This window comes from Salminus brasiliensis, chromosome 22 (genome assembly GCF_030463535.1).
Source record: "Salminus brasiliensis chromosome 22, fSalBra1.hap2, whole genome shotgun sequence".
NCBI lineage: Eukaryota > Metazoa > Chordata > Actinopteri > Characiformes > Bryconidae > Salminus > Salminus brasiliensis.
This window is the reverse complement of record NC_132899.1, coordinates 6,883,727-6,902,072: the sequence shown is the minus strand read 5'-3', so window position 1 is coordinate 6,902,072 and position 18,346 is coordinate 6,883,727. Positions and strand designations below refer to the sequence as shown.

The 18,346-nt window shown below is 43.0% G+C and overlaps 1 protein-coding gene across 7 annotated transcripts in view; it reads right to left on the bottom strand.

Annotated features, from left to right (window-relative positions):
- Positions 1-18,346, bottom strand: part of baiap2b (BAR/IMD domain containing adaptor protein 2b) — a 98,510-nt gene that overhangs the window by 34,523 nt on the left and 45,641 nt on the right. For 4 of the 7 annotated variants that reach the window (XM_072666986.1, XM_072666992.1, XM_072666988.1 and 1 more), the window contains exons 4-7: positions 12,371-12,382; positions 11,620-11,681; positions 8,983-9,054; positions 4,978-5,115 (exon numbers count right to left, since the gene is read on the bottom strand). In XM_072666986.1, the coding sequence (XP_072523087.1) occupies positions 4,978-5,115; positions 8,983-9,054; positions 11,620-11,681; positions 12,371-12,382 (284 nt within the window). The remainder of the gene's footprint in view (positions 1-4,977; positions 5,116-8,982; positions 9,055-11,619; positions 11,682-12,370; positions 12,383-18,346) is intronic. The other 3 variants (XM_072666987.1, XM_072666990.1, XM_072666991.1) reach the window with 1 other exon arrangement.

Below are 18,346 nucleotides of genomic sequence, written 5' to 3'. Positions count from 1 at the left end.
GCTTTAGACATGGTGCCAATAGGTTCAATAGGCTCCAGGGAGCACTATTCTATTGACAGTTACTCTCAAGACATAACTAGACAAGCTGTGTGTGTGCATTTGCACACCTGTGTCAGAAATTCAACAGCTTAAAGTAGCTGAATGCATTCATAAGAAGGGGTGTCCACAAACATTTGGACATATAGTGTACATGTCAGCAAACATCAGTAAATGAGCTCAATTTTTATAATCATCCCACAAAGACTGAATGATTCCTATTGAAAAAGTCAGTCATCTTACATAACACACAGAGAGAGTTCTAATTGCATAACACACGGCTATATGTTGCGTTACATAACACGCTGTGATGCTTCAGAGTTTTTACATCTTAGCAGAGATAAGTCACGAACACTACACCAGAATGGGCTTATTCCAATATTCCTTCAAATCTACCAGCTGCCCAGTCCTGCCAACCAAACGCCATAAAGCCAGAGTCAGAGACAGAGGCTTCTCATCAGACCTGCATTTGCAGATACACTACATGTCCAAATGTTTGTGGACACCCCTTCAAATTAATGCATTCATCTATGTTAAGTTGCACCCATTGCTGACACAAACATACACACAGCTTGTCTAGTCCTTGTAGAGAAGTACTGCCAGTAGATAAACATGAACCTGCTGGCACCATGCTGCAGAATGCCAGGTGTGGGCTAGAGGGGTATAAAGCCCCCCAGCATTGAGCTGTGGAGCAGTGGAAGAACAGTGTTCTCTGGAATGATGGATGATGGATGATGGAGCTCCATCCAGTACTTTTAGGATGAGTTGGGGAATCGAGGATGATGAGGTGGGGTGGTGATCATTCAACATCCTGACTTCAACGCTCTTGTCGCTGAATGCTATCAAATTCACACAGCAATGCTTTAAAATCTTATGGAAAGCCCTCTTCCCTTTTTTAATACCATTGATTTCAGAAGAAACAAGAAATGAGCAGGTGTCCCAATACTTTTGTCCAAAAGAACAAAATATTGCCACAGGCAGTTCTTGTATTGGTGCATCCATAAGAAGTTACATTTGAAGAATTTCAAATCCCCAATCAAAAAAGAGGAGAATCTCCTCTAAATTAATGCTAATTTCCGTTAGCCTTTCAATGGGATTTTAGTATTATGGTAGCGTTAAGCTAACACCGATAAGTGTCAGTGATGTCCTTGCTGGTTTATTGTGGCACATGAAGCTACCAATGTAGAACCACTCCATCTCACACCCCCCTTAAATAGCAGAGCTCATCTGCAGCATGACGCACAGCACGACCAGCAGCACCGACATATAAAATTCATACGCCGATAACACACTGAGCAGCGATGTGGCACACACACACACACACACACACACACACACACACACACACACACACACACACACAAACACACACACCTTTAAATAATTCACCACTGCTTGGCGGAGGTGCTAAATACCATTCATCTGTGAGTGACAGGGAACAAGCTGCAAAGAGCCAGATGTGAAATTCAAAAATGCACATAAGCATCAGCGAAGTCCTTACACATGTCCAGGTCCACATGTCCAAACCCACCCACACACACTCGAGTACTGCACCGAGGGTTCCCTCAGTGGAGTCAGCTGGATTTTCACACTTGCTAAACTGCTGAGAGTCGCTGAGTAGCTGAGGCCTAGTGAGCTGTAGCAGAGAGTTTACAGCTCCAGATATTGATTCCTCAAAGCTCTTCACACTTCTGCAGCACGCACAGCTGCACCGTAGACGTGGGACCAACAATCACTTAGTAATTACTTTGTACACACTGTGCACACACTGCTGATAGACCAAACTTTCAGATATAAGAGTGGCTAGACAGCCAAATGGCTAAATCTGTCATTTTACCCAATTGTGTGCAAATACACACACTAGTGGGGCTTCATAAGGCCCAGCGGACTAAGGATTGCTGGTGCATGCCATCAGCAGCCAGAGCCCCAGGGAGCACAATTAGGCCTTGCTCTTTCTGGGCGGGTAGATGGCTCTCTCGCTCTCGCTCTGCTGGCCAGTACAGGCATCTGCTAGCATTGGGTCCCTGGTGACGCTGCATGGGTGCCAGTTTAAAAAGGCTGATTGTGTAAGTGTTTGAAGAGGCACATGTCAGCAGTCCTGACCGTCCCAGTGTTGGGAGCATTACATGTGATAGGGAGAGAGAGTGTGATTGTTTAAATTAATTAATTAAAATTAGAAATTTAAATAAAATTAATTAATAAATAGATACATTCACCCACAAGTGTCTGGGACACATGGTGGGCAGACACGTCAGCACTGAAGGGATCAACTGGGGGTTAAATCATCACCTAAAGTAACTTAAAGTAAATTAAAGTAGCTGAATACATTCATTGGAAGGGGTGTCCACAAATATTTGGACACAGTGTTGCTGCCACAGGATAATTCAGCCAATCCGTAGTAAATTATTGACATTAATGGTTGTCTTCTTTTATTATTTCCTTTCATTTCATCCCACTGCCTTAACTTTTACTTTGCCGTTGGTGTTGCTGCCAGTGAAGATCCCACTCTGTGTCTGTGGGCTTTGATGGTGTGTGCTGTCCTTGTGCTCTTGCGGGCAGTGGCCTTGTTTAACTGCTGTTTGTTTGAAGCGAACGCCTCCCACTGGCTGTGGCGGTGGGCTCTGAGGCATCATAGAGAGAGAGAGAGAGAGAAAGAGAAAGGAGTGGGTGTGCAAAGCAGTGGGCTTTGCTGACCTGGGGTCCATGCCTGCCCAAAGCAATGGGTGTGCTCCAGATAATGCAGTGTTATTTAAATGGATGTATGTGTGTGTGTGTGTGTGTGTGTGTGTGTGTGTGTGTGTGTGTGTGTGTGTGTGTTGTATAAATGGCGTGGGCTCTTTATGCTTGTTGAATACACTCTACAGGTGTCTTGTGTAACAGAAATGAAGAGGTGAAAGGAGGAGGTAGCTGAACGCTGTTTGCCGAGCGCCCCACTGGGCTTATGCGGAGTGTGATTATAGGAGGATAGAATCCGAGCTTTTATCCCCAGGTGTGTGTGTGTGTGTGTGTGTGTGTGTGTGTGTGTGTGTGTGTGAGAAATGGAAAAGAATGTGTAGCAAACCATGGCAGTATCAGTGCAGGTCACCTCACTTCCTGTGTTTAGTGTGTTTTTATGTTCCATATTTATTTATTTATTTATTTATTTATTTATTTACCTCCAGATTAATTCAATGGTACGTAAATCACTGCCAACCTTTTTACACTCTACCAGCAAATTCTTGAGTTTGTAGCAACGGTTGCTAGGTCGGACAAGCTTTATAAAACATTGGTAAATATACTGTTCAACCTAATAAGGAACTGCCTTGCATAGCGCAGTTTAAAATACACAAAATTGACAAAAGTACTGGGACACATGCTCATTTTTAGTTTTTACTGAAATCAAGGGTATTAAAAAGGAGTTCACCATGCACTGGATGAAGCATTGCTGGAAATGCAAGAGCGTTAGTAAGGTCAGGATGTTGGATGATCACGACCCACCTCAACCATCATTCCAGAGAATTCCACAGTTCTTCCACTGCTCCACAGCTCAATGCTGGAGGGCTCTATACCACTCTAGCCCTTTTCTGGCAGTAGGCATGAAACCAATACGCTTGTGTTTACCTACTAGAGAGTCTCATTCTATTGGCAATACGCCCCTGTATGTGTGTGTGATCATTTGCACATCTGTGTCTGCAATGTGTGTCACTTGAAGTAGCTGAATGCATTCATTAGAAGGGCTGTCCACAAACATTTGGACACATAGTCCATGTGTAATAATATAGAATCATGATTCAAAGATTAGACATGGTGCCATTAGGGGCATGTTTATCTGCTCCAGAGAGTCCTATTCTATTGGCAACACTTACACTCTACAGGGACTAGATAAGCTGTGCATGTGTGTGCGTGTGCATTTGCACATTTGTGTCATTAATGGGTGCAGGTTAAAGTAGATGACTGCATTTATTAGGAGGGGTGTCCACAAACATTTGGACTATTCATTGATTAGCTGCCACTACGTGGTCTTTTTCGGTGCTCCTTCTTTGAAGCAGGCCACAGAAGAACCGCTGTTGGTTCCAGGAGAAGCATGTTTGTAATAGAGATGTGTGAATGTGGAGAACCTTCATATTCGTAAGGAACCTTAAGATCAAATCTCTTTCATAAGCATGCTTCTTTATGAAGCCAAAAGTGGTTCTTCTGGGGCTCAAATAACCAATTGAGGCACCTTTATTTTCAGTGGTAGAAGAATTTATTAGTGCATGATTCCCTATTTGTCATTTCTTGATGTCTCCAACCCTTTAATTAGCAGTTGTGTGAAAGCGCATGGCTGGTACTGTAAGTGCACTCATTGCACTTACACTAGAAGCTAGAAATAGGCTCGTTTCTTCATTTCCAGTAAGATCTCTATGCATGCAATCTGTGTGCAGATCATTTAACCTCAAAGAGCTTCAGCTGCTCCTATAGCTCCATCCTTTATCCCAGAGCTGGCTTTGGCAGTCTGAATCCCGCAATATCCCGACCCAGCGGGAACGCACAGTCACGGATTACACAATCCCACAGACACACGCTAATCTCTGCAAGAACAGAGAAAGCCAGAGAGACAAGCCAGGGAAAAAAGTCTTTCATTCCACTCACAACTCCTGCCAACCTCCCAGCACGGCAGGCCTGGAAAAGCGGACCCGATGTGTTGAGCACAACATCAGTAAGGGTCTACTGCACAAGCCGCTGGAGTAACCATTCAGAGGCATCGAACACAGATCAAGAATGGCCAGCCTTCTCACAGAACTCCACGGACCTCTACAGGACCAGCTCCAGAGCGCTCCCTCATGAGCTGTTCGCTGTTCACTGCTCTTCATCAAACAAATCACACCGTTGTGAAGATGTGCTGGCCAGCCTTGGCCAAGTCAGCCCCTTGGGAAAGCCCCTCAAAGACGTAGTAAAAAGTTGACCAGGCAGCAGCCTCACCTGCATCTCCTTGTCTCCGTACTTGGAAGGGTTCTTGCTGCCTTGGCTCTTCCTCCGCAGTTTCTTCAGCTCCGCTTGGCACTTCTCCAGACTCTCGCCTTTGCTCCGGTGCTCCATTTGGTACTTCTTGAGAGCCGCCTGCAGGGCACAAGGCAATGAAAGGTGGTCACTGGTAAGAACATGTGAAAATGTGGTCTTGTCATAGACCACATGTCATAGAACAGCCATAGCACCATGTCATAGAACCATGTTTGGTTCCAGAAATAACCATGTTTCTGAAAACGTGTGGTGAAGGTTCTTCAAATGTTTTTTTTACAATGCACATGTCTTCTACAAATATGGTTCCTAATTTAGCCAAGAAGTACAAAGGGAAGCTTGTGTACTATATGGACAAAAGTATTGGGACACCTGCTCACTTATAGTTTCTTCCGAAAGCAAGAGTTTTAAAACAACAAGATGACAAGAGCGTTAGTAAGGTCAAGATGTTGGATGATTATCACTCCACCTCGTGCCAAACTCCCCAACTCATTTCAAAAGTTCTGGATGGAGCACCATCACTATCATTCCAGGGAACACAGTTCCTCCACTGCTCCACAGCTCAATGCTGGGGGGGCTTTATACCCCACTAGCCTTTGTCCGGCATTAGGCAGCATTGCGCCAACAGGTTCATGTTTATTTATCTACTCCAGGGAGTCCTATTCTATTGGCAATCCTTTTCTACAGGGTCTAGACAAGCTGTGAATGCTTTTGCACATCTGTGTCACCAATGGGTGCAACAGCAAGTACCTGAATGCAATCCATAGAAGGGGTGTCCACAAACATTTGGACACATAGTGTCAATCACAGATTAGCACTGTATTTGTGAATTGTTTTGTTTATTTTTAGAGATAACTGTGAACCATATATAGTCTGAAACCACATGATATAGATGTGCAATTAATACAACGCTAAATCATGTATGATTTAGTATGATGTATAGGATCCAATTAGTTGTTAGCTATGGCACTCATAGCTCCATCTTGGCTGATCAGTTTCACCTGTAGTGAATGGAAAACTGTGTCAATTAGACTTTTTTTGTACCAAGCTGTTTCTTTAAGGTCAAGGCAAACCTTCATGCGTCAGCCAGTTGTATGACAACTGCTCTGCACGAATAAATGTCAGATTTTAAAGCGTGGAAGACTTTCTCTGATGTTTTTACTTCAGGGAATACTTCACGCCTATTTTCCCAACCATTGTCCACCTTGTAAAGCTGTTTAAATGTCACAGTGACTAAAGTAGATCAACATAATAACGATCTGGGGATCGTTCACGTACGTTCAAACTTGGCACCACCCAAAACCCAGCCTCTTTAATATGCACTCTTAGCAGTAGGACCTTGTGACCCTAGCAGAACCCCTAGCAGGTGCCAGAAACCATGGAGAAGATACATCCAACCATTAAAGCAATTCAATGGTCCTCTCAATGGATTCTATATATATATATGTGGAACGGTGTTCTCTGGAATGATGGTGGTGCTTCATCTGGTGTATTTAGGCTGAGTTGGGGAGTTGGGGATGATGCGGTGGGGTGGTGAATATTCAACATCCTGACCTCACTAACACTGTTGTCGCTGAATGCAATCAAATCCTCACAGCAATTCTCCAAAATGTAGTAGAAAGCCTTCTTACCTGGACAGTAAAGAGTGTTACTCCAACAAAAGCAGGATAAACGATGAATGAGCAAGTGTCCCAATACTTTTGTCTATTTACTGTACATAAATAAGTTCCTTCACTAAAGAACTCTTGAAGAACCCTTGCTTTTTCAAGGTTGCCACATGCAGAACCTGACAGGCTTTCACGTGTTGAGGGTTTATGGGAACTAGGCCTGCTCATCTCTCTCAATGTCCTCCTCCTGCCTTCCCACAATTTGCTGCTGCCCAGAACCATTGTGTTTCGGACCGTGGCTCTTTGTTCTCTTCACTGCTGGCCGATGCCAAAACTTTTCTGCCACATTTCACTGAACCCTGAAACACTCCTTCTTCACTGTCAGGGGAAGGGAAATGAATGAAAGCAAGCTTAATTATCTTCCTCAGTGCCTCTCATGAAGCACCAAACAAATATGGCTGCAATTCGCTGCCAGGGCACAGGGGGCCACACGTGAACGTGAGAAACGGAGGACAGAGGCAATATAGTTCCACAAGAAGTTATTACAAGCTTCGGAAAGCAGACTTCCCCAGTCATTTGAAATATCAGCACATTTCCAGACAGCTCATCACTTCACCACAAACATAAACCCAGACTCCACCGTGCTCCGCCCAAGAGAAAGACGCAGAGTATCAGAGAAGGGCTTTGGGGGGACGAGCCTAGGAATGTGTTCATGCTCAGAATGCTGCTACTGTCATCACAATTAAATGCCTCAGTTCTAGTAGATGTGAACTGCAGAGAAGAATTTAATCAAGGAAACATGAAAATGTATAACGACATTACATTTATATTGTGTGCAAGTAGTCTGTTACAGTCAATAAACGCCTTCTAGCACCTTAATATTCCTTAATATACTGCATACACAAGATTTGTCCAGTTCTTTGTTGCTAAAATCACTCCTAAAGCAGCTTCCTTCAGCATCTGAGAAGCAATTCCTCTCAAACCAGTTCACAGGAACCCCCAATCGGCCAATGGTCCATTTTTACTATAGCCCAACTCTCAACACACAGAGACAGAGCAAAATATGGACCATCTAGGAGATCTAGAGAAGAACCACTGACCTAACTTAGTAGAATGCTGTTTAAGAACATTAGTGCATATTAACCACTCATCAGCTCTTACAATTAATCAACTAATCAACCACCACTGACATTTACAGTGTTTTACTTCATACAATGCAGCAATTCTGCCCTGTTTCCTTCAGCATCCAATAACTATTCTTCTCAAACCAGTCCACAGGACCCCCCAATCGGCCAGTGGTTCATTCTGTCCTATTTCAACTCTCAACACAGAGGCAGGGCAAAATTTGGGCCATCTGGGAGGTCCTGAGAAGGTCCACTGACTTAGAAAACAGCATATTCACACTGATCAGCACCACTGAGCATGGGTGAAGTAAATACCATTAATTATCTTCATCTACAGTGGCTGTCATCTGTCATAGTTCGATATATTAGGCAGCGAACAATGAACAGTCCATTCTTGAAGATGATTGGTGGTGTTGGAAGGAGAAAAATGGACAAGGGCCCAATTGTGATGTTTTGGAGATGTCCTGACCCAGTTGTCCAGTCATCAAGGCAGTTGTCTTCTGGGATATTTCTGGTATGCAATGGTCAGAACCTACCTAAAGTGGTCCAAGAAAGGACAACCAGTCTCAACCATGGAAGCCCCACCTCTCAGCTTACTTAGGACTACTGCTAAGGATCTGCTGCTAACATCTTAATGCCAGATACCACAGAACACCTTCAGAGGTCTTGTGGAGTCCATGCCTCGATGGGTCAGATCTATAGTGGCAGCACAGCAGGGGGTACTAATGTTATGGCTGATTGGTGTAATGGTAGAATGCTGTTTAAGAACATTAAGGGAAAATTACCACTCGTCAACTCTTCTAACTAATTAACTAATCAACCACCACTCACACCTACAGTGTTCCACTTCCTATAGTGCAGCGATTCTGCCCTGTGCGAACTCAACTCAAAGAAACAATAGAGAATGCATTTCCTGCACAGAGAGCCTCTCATGAGTGCAGTTATATAAACACACATTATGCAAAACGAAAAAAAAAACAACATGCCAGACTGACATTAACCGCGCTACACTGCCATTACACACGCACTTTAGCTGTTTAATCAATGTTGCACTGGCTGTGGGGTCAAAAGAACAGTTTGGCCAGAAGCTCGGGTCATCCATTCCACAAACAGGTCAGATCAGGGCTTACTGACCAGCAGCAAAAAGGGAGAAAGCGAGGGAGCGCATGCCAGTGTGTCTGTGTGTGTAACGCACCCAAGATTAATTGTGTTTGTGTGAGTATGTGCGAGTTACCTACATTTAGATAGCGGGCGTCCAGCTCCACTTTCTTCTCCAGTTCTGTGAGCAGCTCATTATGGAAGGATTTCAGCTAAAAGACAAAAAGGATGAGCATGAACATATTAAATAATAATGCCACGGTCCTGTTCTTACAGACACAAACACAAGTACTGCTGATCATGCAATCAAATCCTCACAGCAAAATGGAGTAGAAAGCCTTCTTCCCTGGATAGTATAAATAGTTACTCCAACAAAAGCAGGATAAACTATTTTTAATATCCTTGATTTAAGGGGAAACAATGCATGTGTAGGTGTCCCAATACTTTTGTCATATATATAGATATGAATGACTATTGATACATGATTGATAATTTGGCAGCATTTCAGTAGTTTTTTGATAATGACAAATATACTATTATAAATATCAATATCATTATAATTATTTATTAAATTATTATTATCATTTATATCATTGCTATCATGCAAAAACCTCATATCTCCAGAATATCTCAGTCAAGAAAAGGTTTCTGAGGCATTTCTATTGGTCCATTCATCATGAAATCTGGACACCATATAAAGAACAACTACACTGTTAATAATATAAAATCCTAGGTCATTTTTGAGATTCCTGGATCCTTTAAGGGACCTTTTCTTCTAAAATCTTTCTTGAAGGTTCCTCAAAGCACCTTAAGAGCTTCCTCCACAGTTCTGAAATTGAAGAACCTCCATAAGTTGCTCTTAACAGTGTATTACAGCATTCATTACTTTACATGACACCTACACATACCTCAAAAACATACATAAACATTTATAACTTCATATAAAACAATACATAAAAATTATAATATAAAAAAAGCTTCTTTCAACAAGCGTCAGATGTTGTAACTCTTCCTGAGCGGTTTATGAAGGTGACATATGTCTTATGAATTCTGTCCACAGTAACGCGTTACCTGTTATTCTAATATGCAATTCCTGCAATCCTCCACAGACTTCACTGCATGTCATTTTGAGCCATTTCTAGAGATCTATTGGTTATTACATGTTATTATTACAGGCAGCTGATGTTCCAAAATGGTGTAAATCCAATAATAATTGAAGCTGGAAGGTTATTGATAAACCAATGACAGTACACTTCTGCAGACGGCAGGACTTACAAGTCACCCTTCACCCAAAATACACTGCAATCATATCAGCTGGGCCTTCAGCTAGGTCAGTTCTGCCATGACGCACTGGCCAGAGTGTAGATATCACACAGCCGGAGTGTAGATATCACACAGCCGGAGTGAAAGGCACCTCTGAGCCCTTCCATATTATCCTTTTAGTTAAAGCAGGAATGGAGAACAGCGTTTGTTTAACCTATATGTGTCAGGGTTTGACATAGAGCGGGAAAAAAACACCCCCTCCCCACCCGATAGCTGTGAGCCGGTGGGTGGATGGCGCTGTAGACGGCTGCATTGTTCTCACTGTGCGTCTGCGGAAGCAGCTCTGTTCATCTGACATTTTGAAACGGCACACCCTTCCTTTTCCCCACTGCTGGGCCAGATGGAGGCTTTCAGATAGGGTCACAGTAAAAGGACAGGGATAAGGGCAGTCTTCTGCTGCCAATAGATTCCAGGTCCTTCTGTAGTGCCATGAATGGTGAACGCCTCTGGTGTATATTCTATTTTTCATTCACCTTAACACGCTTGGAGGAAAATGCTAATCAGTGGACTTTACCAGGTGGTTCTGTAACATAAGTTCATAAAGGAGAAGGAGTAGAGTCGAGTGACCTCTACTACTAGAAGACTCCACTGGGGACGTCTTATTTTTCATATGTCACTCATAGATCAGTGTAAAAGTTAGGACACCTAATGAAAACTATTGTTGTACAGTAAGATTGTACAGATCCTTGCACACCTCCCAAATCAGTTGTTCTCTTTCTGCTCATGGGCTGAACTTGCTAGGATGACCTTATCTGGCCATTTTGGCAGTTGTTTTAAATGTTCTCCATTTGAAAATGATTTAGTGGACGGTGAAACGTCTTATTTCTAATCGTTGTAAGATCTTTTTAAATCCCTTCCCAGACTCCTCTGCATCTACAGCCTTCTTTCTGAAGGCCTCAGGGAGCTCTTTGGATCTGGCCATGGGGATCTTCTTCACCACTCACCTCAGAGCAGAGCAGACTAAATGTCTGAGGGTTAAATAGTACAGACTCCTCCAAAATAATCCTCTCCAACCATGTTCTGATCATCTGCAGCTGATGTTCTGCTCCTGATTCAGATTCTAATCATTTGAGGTAGTAATAAACGTGGGGGGCTGAACGGTAAACACATTTCTTCAGTTGTGAGAGCTTAGTTAGATCACCTCCATCTATCAGTATTGATCACGTATTGTCCGTGCTGGCCAACATCGCTTTAAGAGTGATGAAGGGAGAGAGCGCCATCTACCCACCCGTAGGGAGCACAGCCCATCGTGCTCTCTCAGACTCTGGCCGCTGATGGCAAATCGGCATGGCTCTGGATTTGAACTTAAGGCCCCCTGGGCCACAGTGGCTGTGCATTAGACGGCACTCTGAGCCACTCTGAGCTCTACAAATGATCTGTAAACGGCATTTATTCGGTTTTATTTGGTTTGTCCTGATTTTATGACATGACTGTAATTTCACCACGATACACACCATGTCCTCCAGCTGCATCTGGATCTGTCTGTGGACTTCAGCCATCTGGAAGAGCACGTCCCCTGCAGAGACATAACGAAGGAGAGAAAGAGAGAGACAGGGATGGAGAGAGCATTGTTACAACACTGTGCTGTATATGCACTTTTATGTACATGCAGTAATACCATGCAGTTCCACACAAACAATAAAAGCTGCATGAAGAAGAAGAAGACAAAAAGGGAGAGGAGGTAGAGCGAGAGAGAGAGAGAGAGAGAGAGAACAAGTGATGGACAAGATGGAACATCAGTCAAATCACAGGTAAAACTTCACGACAAACGGAGACAAAATAAAGACAAAAGAGACAACTTCAAGACAACACAGAGAAACTTGGGGACAACGCAGATGTCCAAAAAAAAACAGCCACAAAAACAATAAACAAGTGCAGTTACCAAGTCAAAAAACACAGTCAAACAGAAACATATGAGAGAACCGATCGGTTTCTCTCATTTAGAGAAATCAAAACACACACGATGCCATAGCAACGTAAGCTTATTGCAGTGCATGGTTCATCAAACAGAAAGGAAAAGAAAACAGCAGCTTCGAGACACTGACCAAAAGCCGTGACCGTTAGTTACTGAGCAACAGAGCTGTGAGAGGAAAGTGACAGATTGAAAGACATAGAAAAAGAATAAGAAGCAAAGAAAAGGCATCATTCATGCAGCCAGGAGGTGTGTGTGGCCTGTGTGTGTGTTTGGGAATGTAGGGTACCTACACGCAGCTTCTTCTGATTATGCAATGCATTGTAAAGGACAAAAAAGGAGGAGAAGAAAAAACAAAAGAACTAGATTGAGCATAAGACAGAAGTACAGTAGACCTGGGGACAGGGAAAAGGAGAGAGATCTTCTCAGGGCGAAAAACACAACGACAAAAACACACATTACTCGTTGTTTTCCACCCAGTTTCCCCCAAATGCAGCCAAACCTCAATTAATATGGACCCCCATGGTCATTCCTTTAGGTTCCCTTTCATTCAGTAGACTTGTATGGAGGAGGGAGAAATGTCAGTGTGTCTTCAGGAACAGCAGTTTTATTAGCATGATGGAAAAACGTGCTATGTATACACACCAATGAGCCAAAACAATATGACCACTCAAGGATTACGTGAATGAGAAGTGAATGAGATCAACTTTACACCACCACAGGTGAAGATTGTATTGGCGTGTTGGAAGTGGAAGAAGACCTGAGCGACTTTGTCAAAGGCCGCGTTGTCAAGGCTAGGTGGTTGGGTTGGAGCATCTGCAATATGGTAGGGACTGTAGGGGCTCCCAGGTAGCAGCATTAAGCATGCCGATGGGTCCAGTAAATAAATATCCTCCCTAAAATTGTGTTCCAACTGCCTGGACAGCTCTGCTAACTTTTTCCCCCTTCTGCTGATTTCTACTGTCTGGACCTGACTTTTGCCGCCACTGGACTAGACAAACCAAGAACCGGTGACAAGGTGCTGGGCACCCAAGGCTCACCCACTTGATGCACCAGGGAAACAAAGGTTATCACATATAGTCTGGACTGAATTAAGTCAGAATGTTTCAACAACAGTCACAACATGCATTAAGGTGTGTCAGAGTGCCCCTGTTAGCCTTTGCCCACTATAGAAAGCACATACACCAGACACATGGGTTTTAGAACTGGAACTAGGAGCAACAGAAGAAGGTCATCTGCTCTAATTAATCATTTTTCTTCCAAATCACTTGGACGTTTAGCTATGTGCCAGATAACACGCTCATGTGGGGCCTGTAAGGTTAACCTAACTGGGAAGCAGACAGTTTTGTCCACTGGTCCATTGTTCATGTTGGTCCCACATATGGATGCTCACCAGGGTCAGTGATAGGACCAGGAGGGGTTAAACGTGGGTCCCAGTATCAACACCTGCACAAACCCACCTGGAACCCACAGGTCTAGTCTACATTCCGCCATTGTGAGCCCTAGAAGAGCATGTTGGCTGGGGGGGGGAGTTATGTGCCGGAAAGACAGGTCTGATCTGCAGTGGCTCTACCTCACAACTTTCAAAGACTTGAAGGATTAAGATGATGCTTTATAGCCATTGCACAGCAGTACGACAGTGAACACACACATACTGTGCTCTAGGGCACACACACACCCCCAAAGTGACTAGGGGTTAGGTGCCTAGGGAGCAATTAGACGTTAGGGCCTTGCTGAACAGCACATAAGCTTTGAATGTTGAGGAAGGAGAAAACCTTGTTCCTTTACTTTCCAGGGAATGGAACTTGCAACCTGAGGATCCTAAGCCATCTTCTATAACCTTTAGGCCCTCTCTAAACCTTTAACCTAAAGATCTGCTGTAACATCTTGTTGGTAGATACCACAGGGCACCTGCTGAGGTCTTGAAGAATGAGCTGCTTTGGTGGCAAGTGGAGGAATGTCAGCATTTTAGGCAGGAAGCCATGATGTTTTGACTCACTGGTGGATATATTTAAATAGGTCTTTGGGCATGCAGATTAAGTTCACTTCCTGCTAGTCCAGGGGATTGAACCAGCGACCTTCTGATTCCAAGACTGCTTCTCTAACTTTTAACCTGATACTGAAGGAGGAGAAAGCACAATTCCTTCAACTTCCAGGGGATTTAACCTGTAACATACAGGTTGCAAGCCCACTTCTCTAATCTTTAGGTCTTCCTGTTGGCAGATACCTCAGGGCAACTTCAGAGGTCTAGTGGAGTGAGCTGCTTTGGTGGTGGATATATTCAAATATGTCTCTGGGCATTTTTCTGCTAGTCCCTTCCTGCTAGTCCAGGGGATTGAACCTGCAACCTGCAAGCCCACCTTTCTAACCTTAAACCTGCGGATCTGCTGCAACACCCTGTTGGCAGATACCTCAGGGCACCTTCAGAGGTCTAGTGGAGTGACCTGCTTTGGTGGCACATGGAGGAACAACAGCTTTTTAGGCAGAACGTTCTGCTAGTCCCTTCCTGCTAGTCCAGGGGATTGAACCTGCAACCTTCTGATACCTCAAGGCACCTTCAGAGGTCTAGTGAAGTGAGCTGCTTTGGTGGAACGTGGAGGCACAACCGGATTTTAGGCAGGAGGCTACAATCTTTTGACTCATTGTCATACATACTGAAGTATTTCTTTGGGCATGCAGATTAAGTGCCCATCTTGAGGAACATCTTGAAATAAGCCAACGGAAGAGTGAAGGTCTCGAGTAAACAGCTGTAGGGATATTTCCTGAAGCTGCCAGCGTATTGCAGCTGTCAATGTGAGGGATTAAACACAATGCATCACTTGTGGTGATCTCAGCAGCATTAACACAAACACTAAATATCACTTGTGAGTCAGGACAGCATGCTTTGATGACATCACGCAAGGTTAAATGGTATTAAACAGCTTCTGATCCCCTGAGATCCTGTTTTGAGTCCATACTAACCAGGGATTTGGCTGGCCTCACATTTTGGGGTAAAGAACAGGTGTTCGTACACACACACAAACACACACTGTGGACCCTAGTGACAAGGTGCTTACACATCAGTGCATTATGGCTGGAGTCAGCAAAACACACATACACACACACACAAACAGACAGACAGACAGACAGACAGACACATTCACACAATGGTGTACATGATGTACAACATGAGCATGGAGCTGGAATATCTCTCTACCTCCAGTTAGAGATTCTGTAAAAGACATGACATGTGATCAGAAAAGTGGGTGTGTGGTGTGTTTGGTGTGTGGTTGCCTAAGGGCTAATGCACTAGAGATGTCACACTGAAATGCAGATTAATGTACTGGTACCTAGAGCCATCTGTTTGGATCATAGCCAAACCAGCCCTCTGTCACAGAGATCAATAAGAGAGCAGTGCTTTTGACCATTGTAAAAATGACATATATATGGACAAAAGTATTTGGACACCTGCTTATTCACGGTTTCTAACAAAATCATATTCTACTTTTGACTCTACAGGGCTAGCTTTCAACTACAGTGTCAAGCAATACAGTGAGAATTTGACTGCATTTAGAGCCAAAACAGCATTTAGTAAGGTCAGGATGTTCAACACTCCTCAAGTCATCTTAAAAGTATTGGCTGGAGCACCACCATCATTTCATCCAGAGCGCACAGTTCCACTGCTTCACAGCTCAAAGCTGTATATCCACGCCTGGCATGAGACATGGTGCCAATGGGTTCATGTTTATCTGCTTCAGAAGGTCATATTCTATTGGCAGTACTTCTCTACAGGCGCTAGACAGGCTGTGTCTATATCAGCAATGGGTGCAACTTGAAGAACTTAAATGCATTCATTAGAGGGGTGTCCACAAACTTTTGCATCAGATTATTTTCCTTTGCTAAACAACGCAGCAGGCTTTACACTGTGCTGAATAAGCACATGTATTGCACACACCTTTGATTATTTTGAACTGATGTCTGCAGGTGTCATCTTAATCAGAATACAGGCTGCAATCAGCAAATATAGCCAAGCTAAAGCACAGGCAACCATTAGAGGCTATTGTATTAAACCTCTTAAACCCCAAAGGCCTGTAAGTAGGTCCAAAGTTCAATTCCGCACTTTCATAACTACCTAGGGAATTCTCTTTTCTGAGCCATACATGCCATCACATACCAAACATCTGTGAGCAGAGGGCACAAAGCTGCAGGTCAGACCAAATGGTTTCATAGAAAAATGACCCTATCTGTTTTTCTGGTCTTTATCCTGACCTTAACATTGCATCACACACCCAATCAGCTCCAGCTCTAAAGCTCTGTGAATCTCTGGCACAGTCCCATCCACAGAGACGTGTCATATCGAGGGCAGCAGAGCTGGCTGGCTATCACTACACGGTGGAGAGTACCAGGAAGGAACAAGAAGCTTTATTACTCTGTTCCAGCTCCAGCCTTTCCTACCCAAACCCATAAGCTTAACCACTGCCCTCAGATCAGTTTAACCGGTATAAGTCACTCACAGTATTTATTAAATATATATGCTATTCTCACAGATATGACAAATACTGAATAATTGAAATGTAGACTACAAATATTGGATCTACAAATAATGATGTCTAAATATTATTATTTTAACTATAATAATAATAATAATATTATTATTATATACTTTTTGCAAACAGTCCTTATTGTAAAACATGAAAACATATAAATATTTAGCCATTTTCGATGATGAATGGACCAATAGAAATGCTCCAAAATGTTTACATTGTCTTCCATTGAAAGTTAAGGGTTTTCTTCTTCTGTAAAGTCTGAAATTTGAAGTTTTGATCCAACAGTGATGACTTTGCAAGCCTGAGCCACACCTGTGGAGCAGGATTGGAGGGGGTGAACTCTATGGAGACTTTGGACTGGAGCTCTAAGTGGCTAGAAGTGGATGTGTGGAGCCGGATGCAGGGCGGCGGTGGGTGTGCTTTGGTGTGGAATGGTTCAAAATAAAGTTATAAAAAACATTATGCATAATAAGCAGATATAATATAATAAATGTAATTGAAAAACAGAAGTTGTGGTTATGAGAATTAATACAAAATACCAAAAAAGAACCATTATAGAGCTCAGAGAAATCTCTTAAATTATTTTTGTCCTTTCTTGGTCACTACCTAGTGCTCCTAGCAGTGATATATTGACGTAGACAGTAAATGGTCATAGTTGCCCAAGGCTCGCTGACGCTGATGGAGGCCCCACCTCTCAACTGACAGGACTTTAAGGATCTGCTGCTAACGTCTTGGTGCCAGATACCACAGGACACCTTTAGAGATCCTGTGGACTCAACAGGTCAGATCTGTTTTGGACGTACATAATATTAGGCAATAATATTGCCTAATTTTATACCTATAAAACCTGATATTAGGTTTTATTGTTATGGCTGATTGGTATAATGCAAAATAGAAGTTGCGGTAACAGGAATTAATTAAAATCCAAAAATATTTATTATAGAGTTAAAATTAATCTATTAAATAATATCAATATTATTTTTCTACATGATGATTATGACAATCAAAAATGTATGGACATGGTTTGTGGACGTTTCATAAGATGACCCATTTGTGGACCCACTGTAATTCATTTTAGAATAGCAGAATTTTGCATTAGATTCATAGTAGTTACTGACAAACTCATTCCCACTCATTTACATGCATGACTTTCCTACATCCACGCTCTCTCTCTCTAAAGACCATTTGGACTCTTTGAAAGGCTGTTTGATCCTATTGATACACTAAACAATCAAAATGGGCCTTAAAAGTCTTGGTCACTAATATCATTTATAGTGAAAATCAGAATGATAAGCCTGTACTTAAAGGAGTTAAAACACACACACACACACACATATATATATATATATATATATATATATATATATATATATATATATATATATATATATATATATATATATATAATCTTGTCAAGAATAGAGGAACAGTGAGCGCACATGACCTTGTGTACCTTCCCCCATTGACCTTGGCCTCGTCAGCTTCATCTCCAGAGCAGCGCTCTCCAATTTTCTCTCCTAGTCAGCACAAAGTGATCTAATACCACTCCACCCTTCCCTCCATCCCTCCTTCCATCCACCCACTTGTGCTAGACCGGCCCTCTAAGCTGCTTAGCGATAATCAGCGCAGATCACAGCAGCTGTGGCTTACGGGGGCCTTCTACATATTGTTGTCTGGGCTTAACAGAAGGGCCGGAGCAATTAAAACACGAGCAATTAAAGTCAACACCAGACCAGCCAGAAA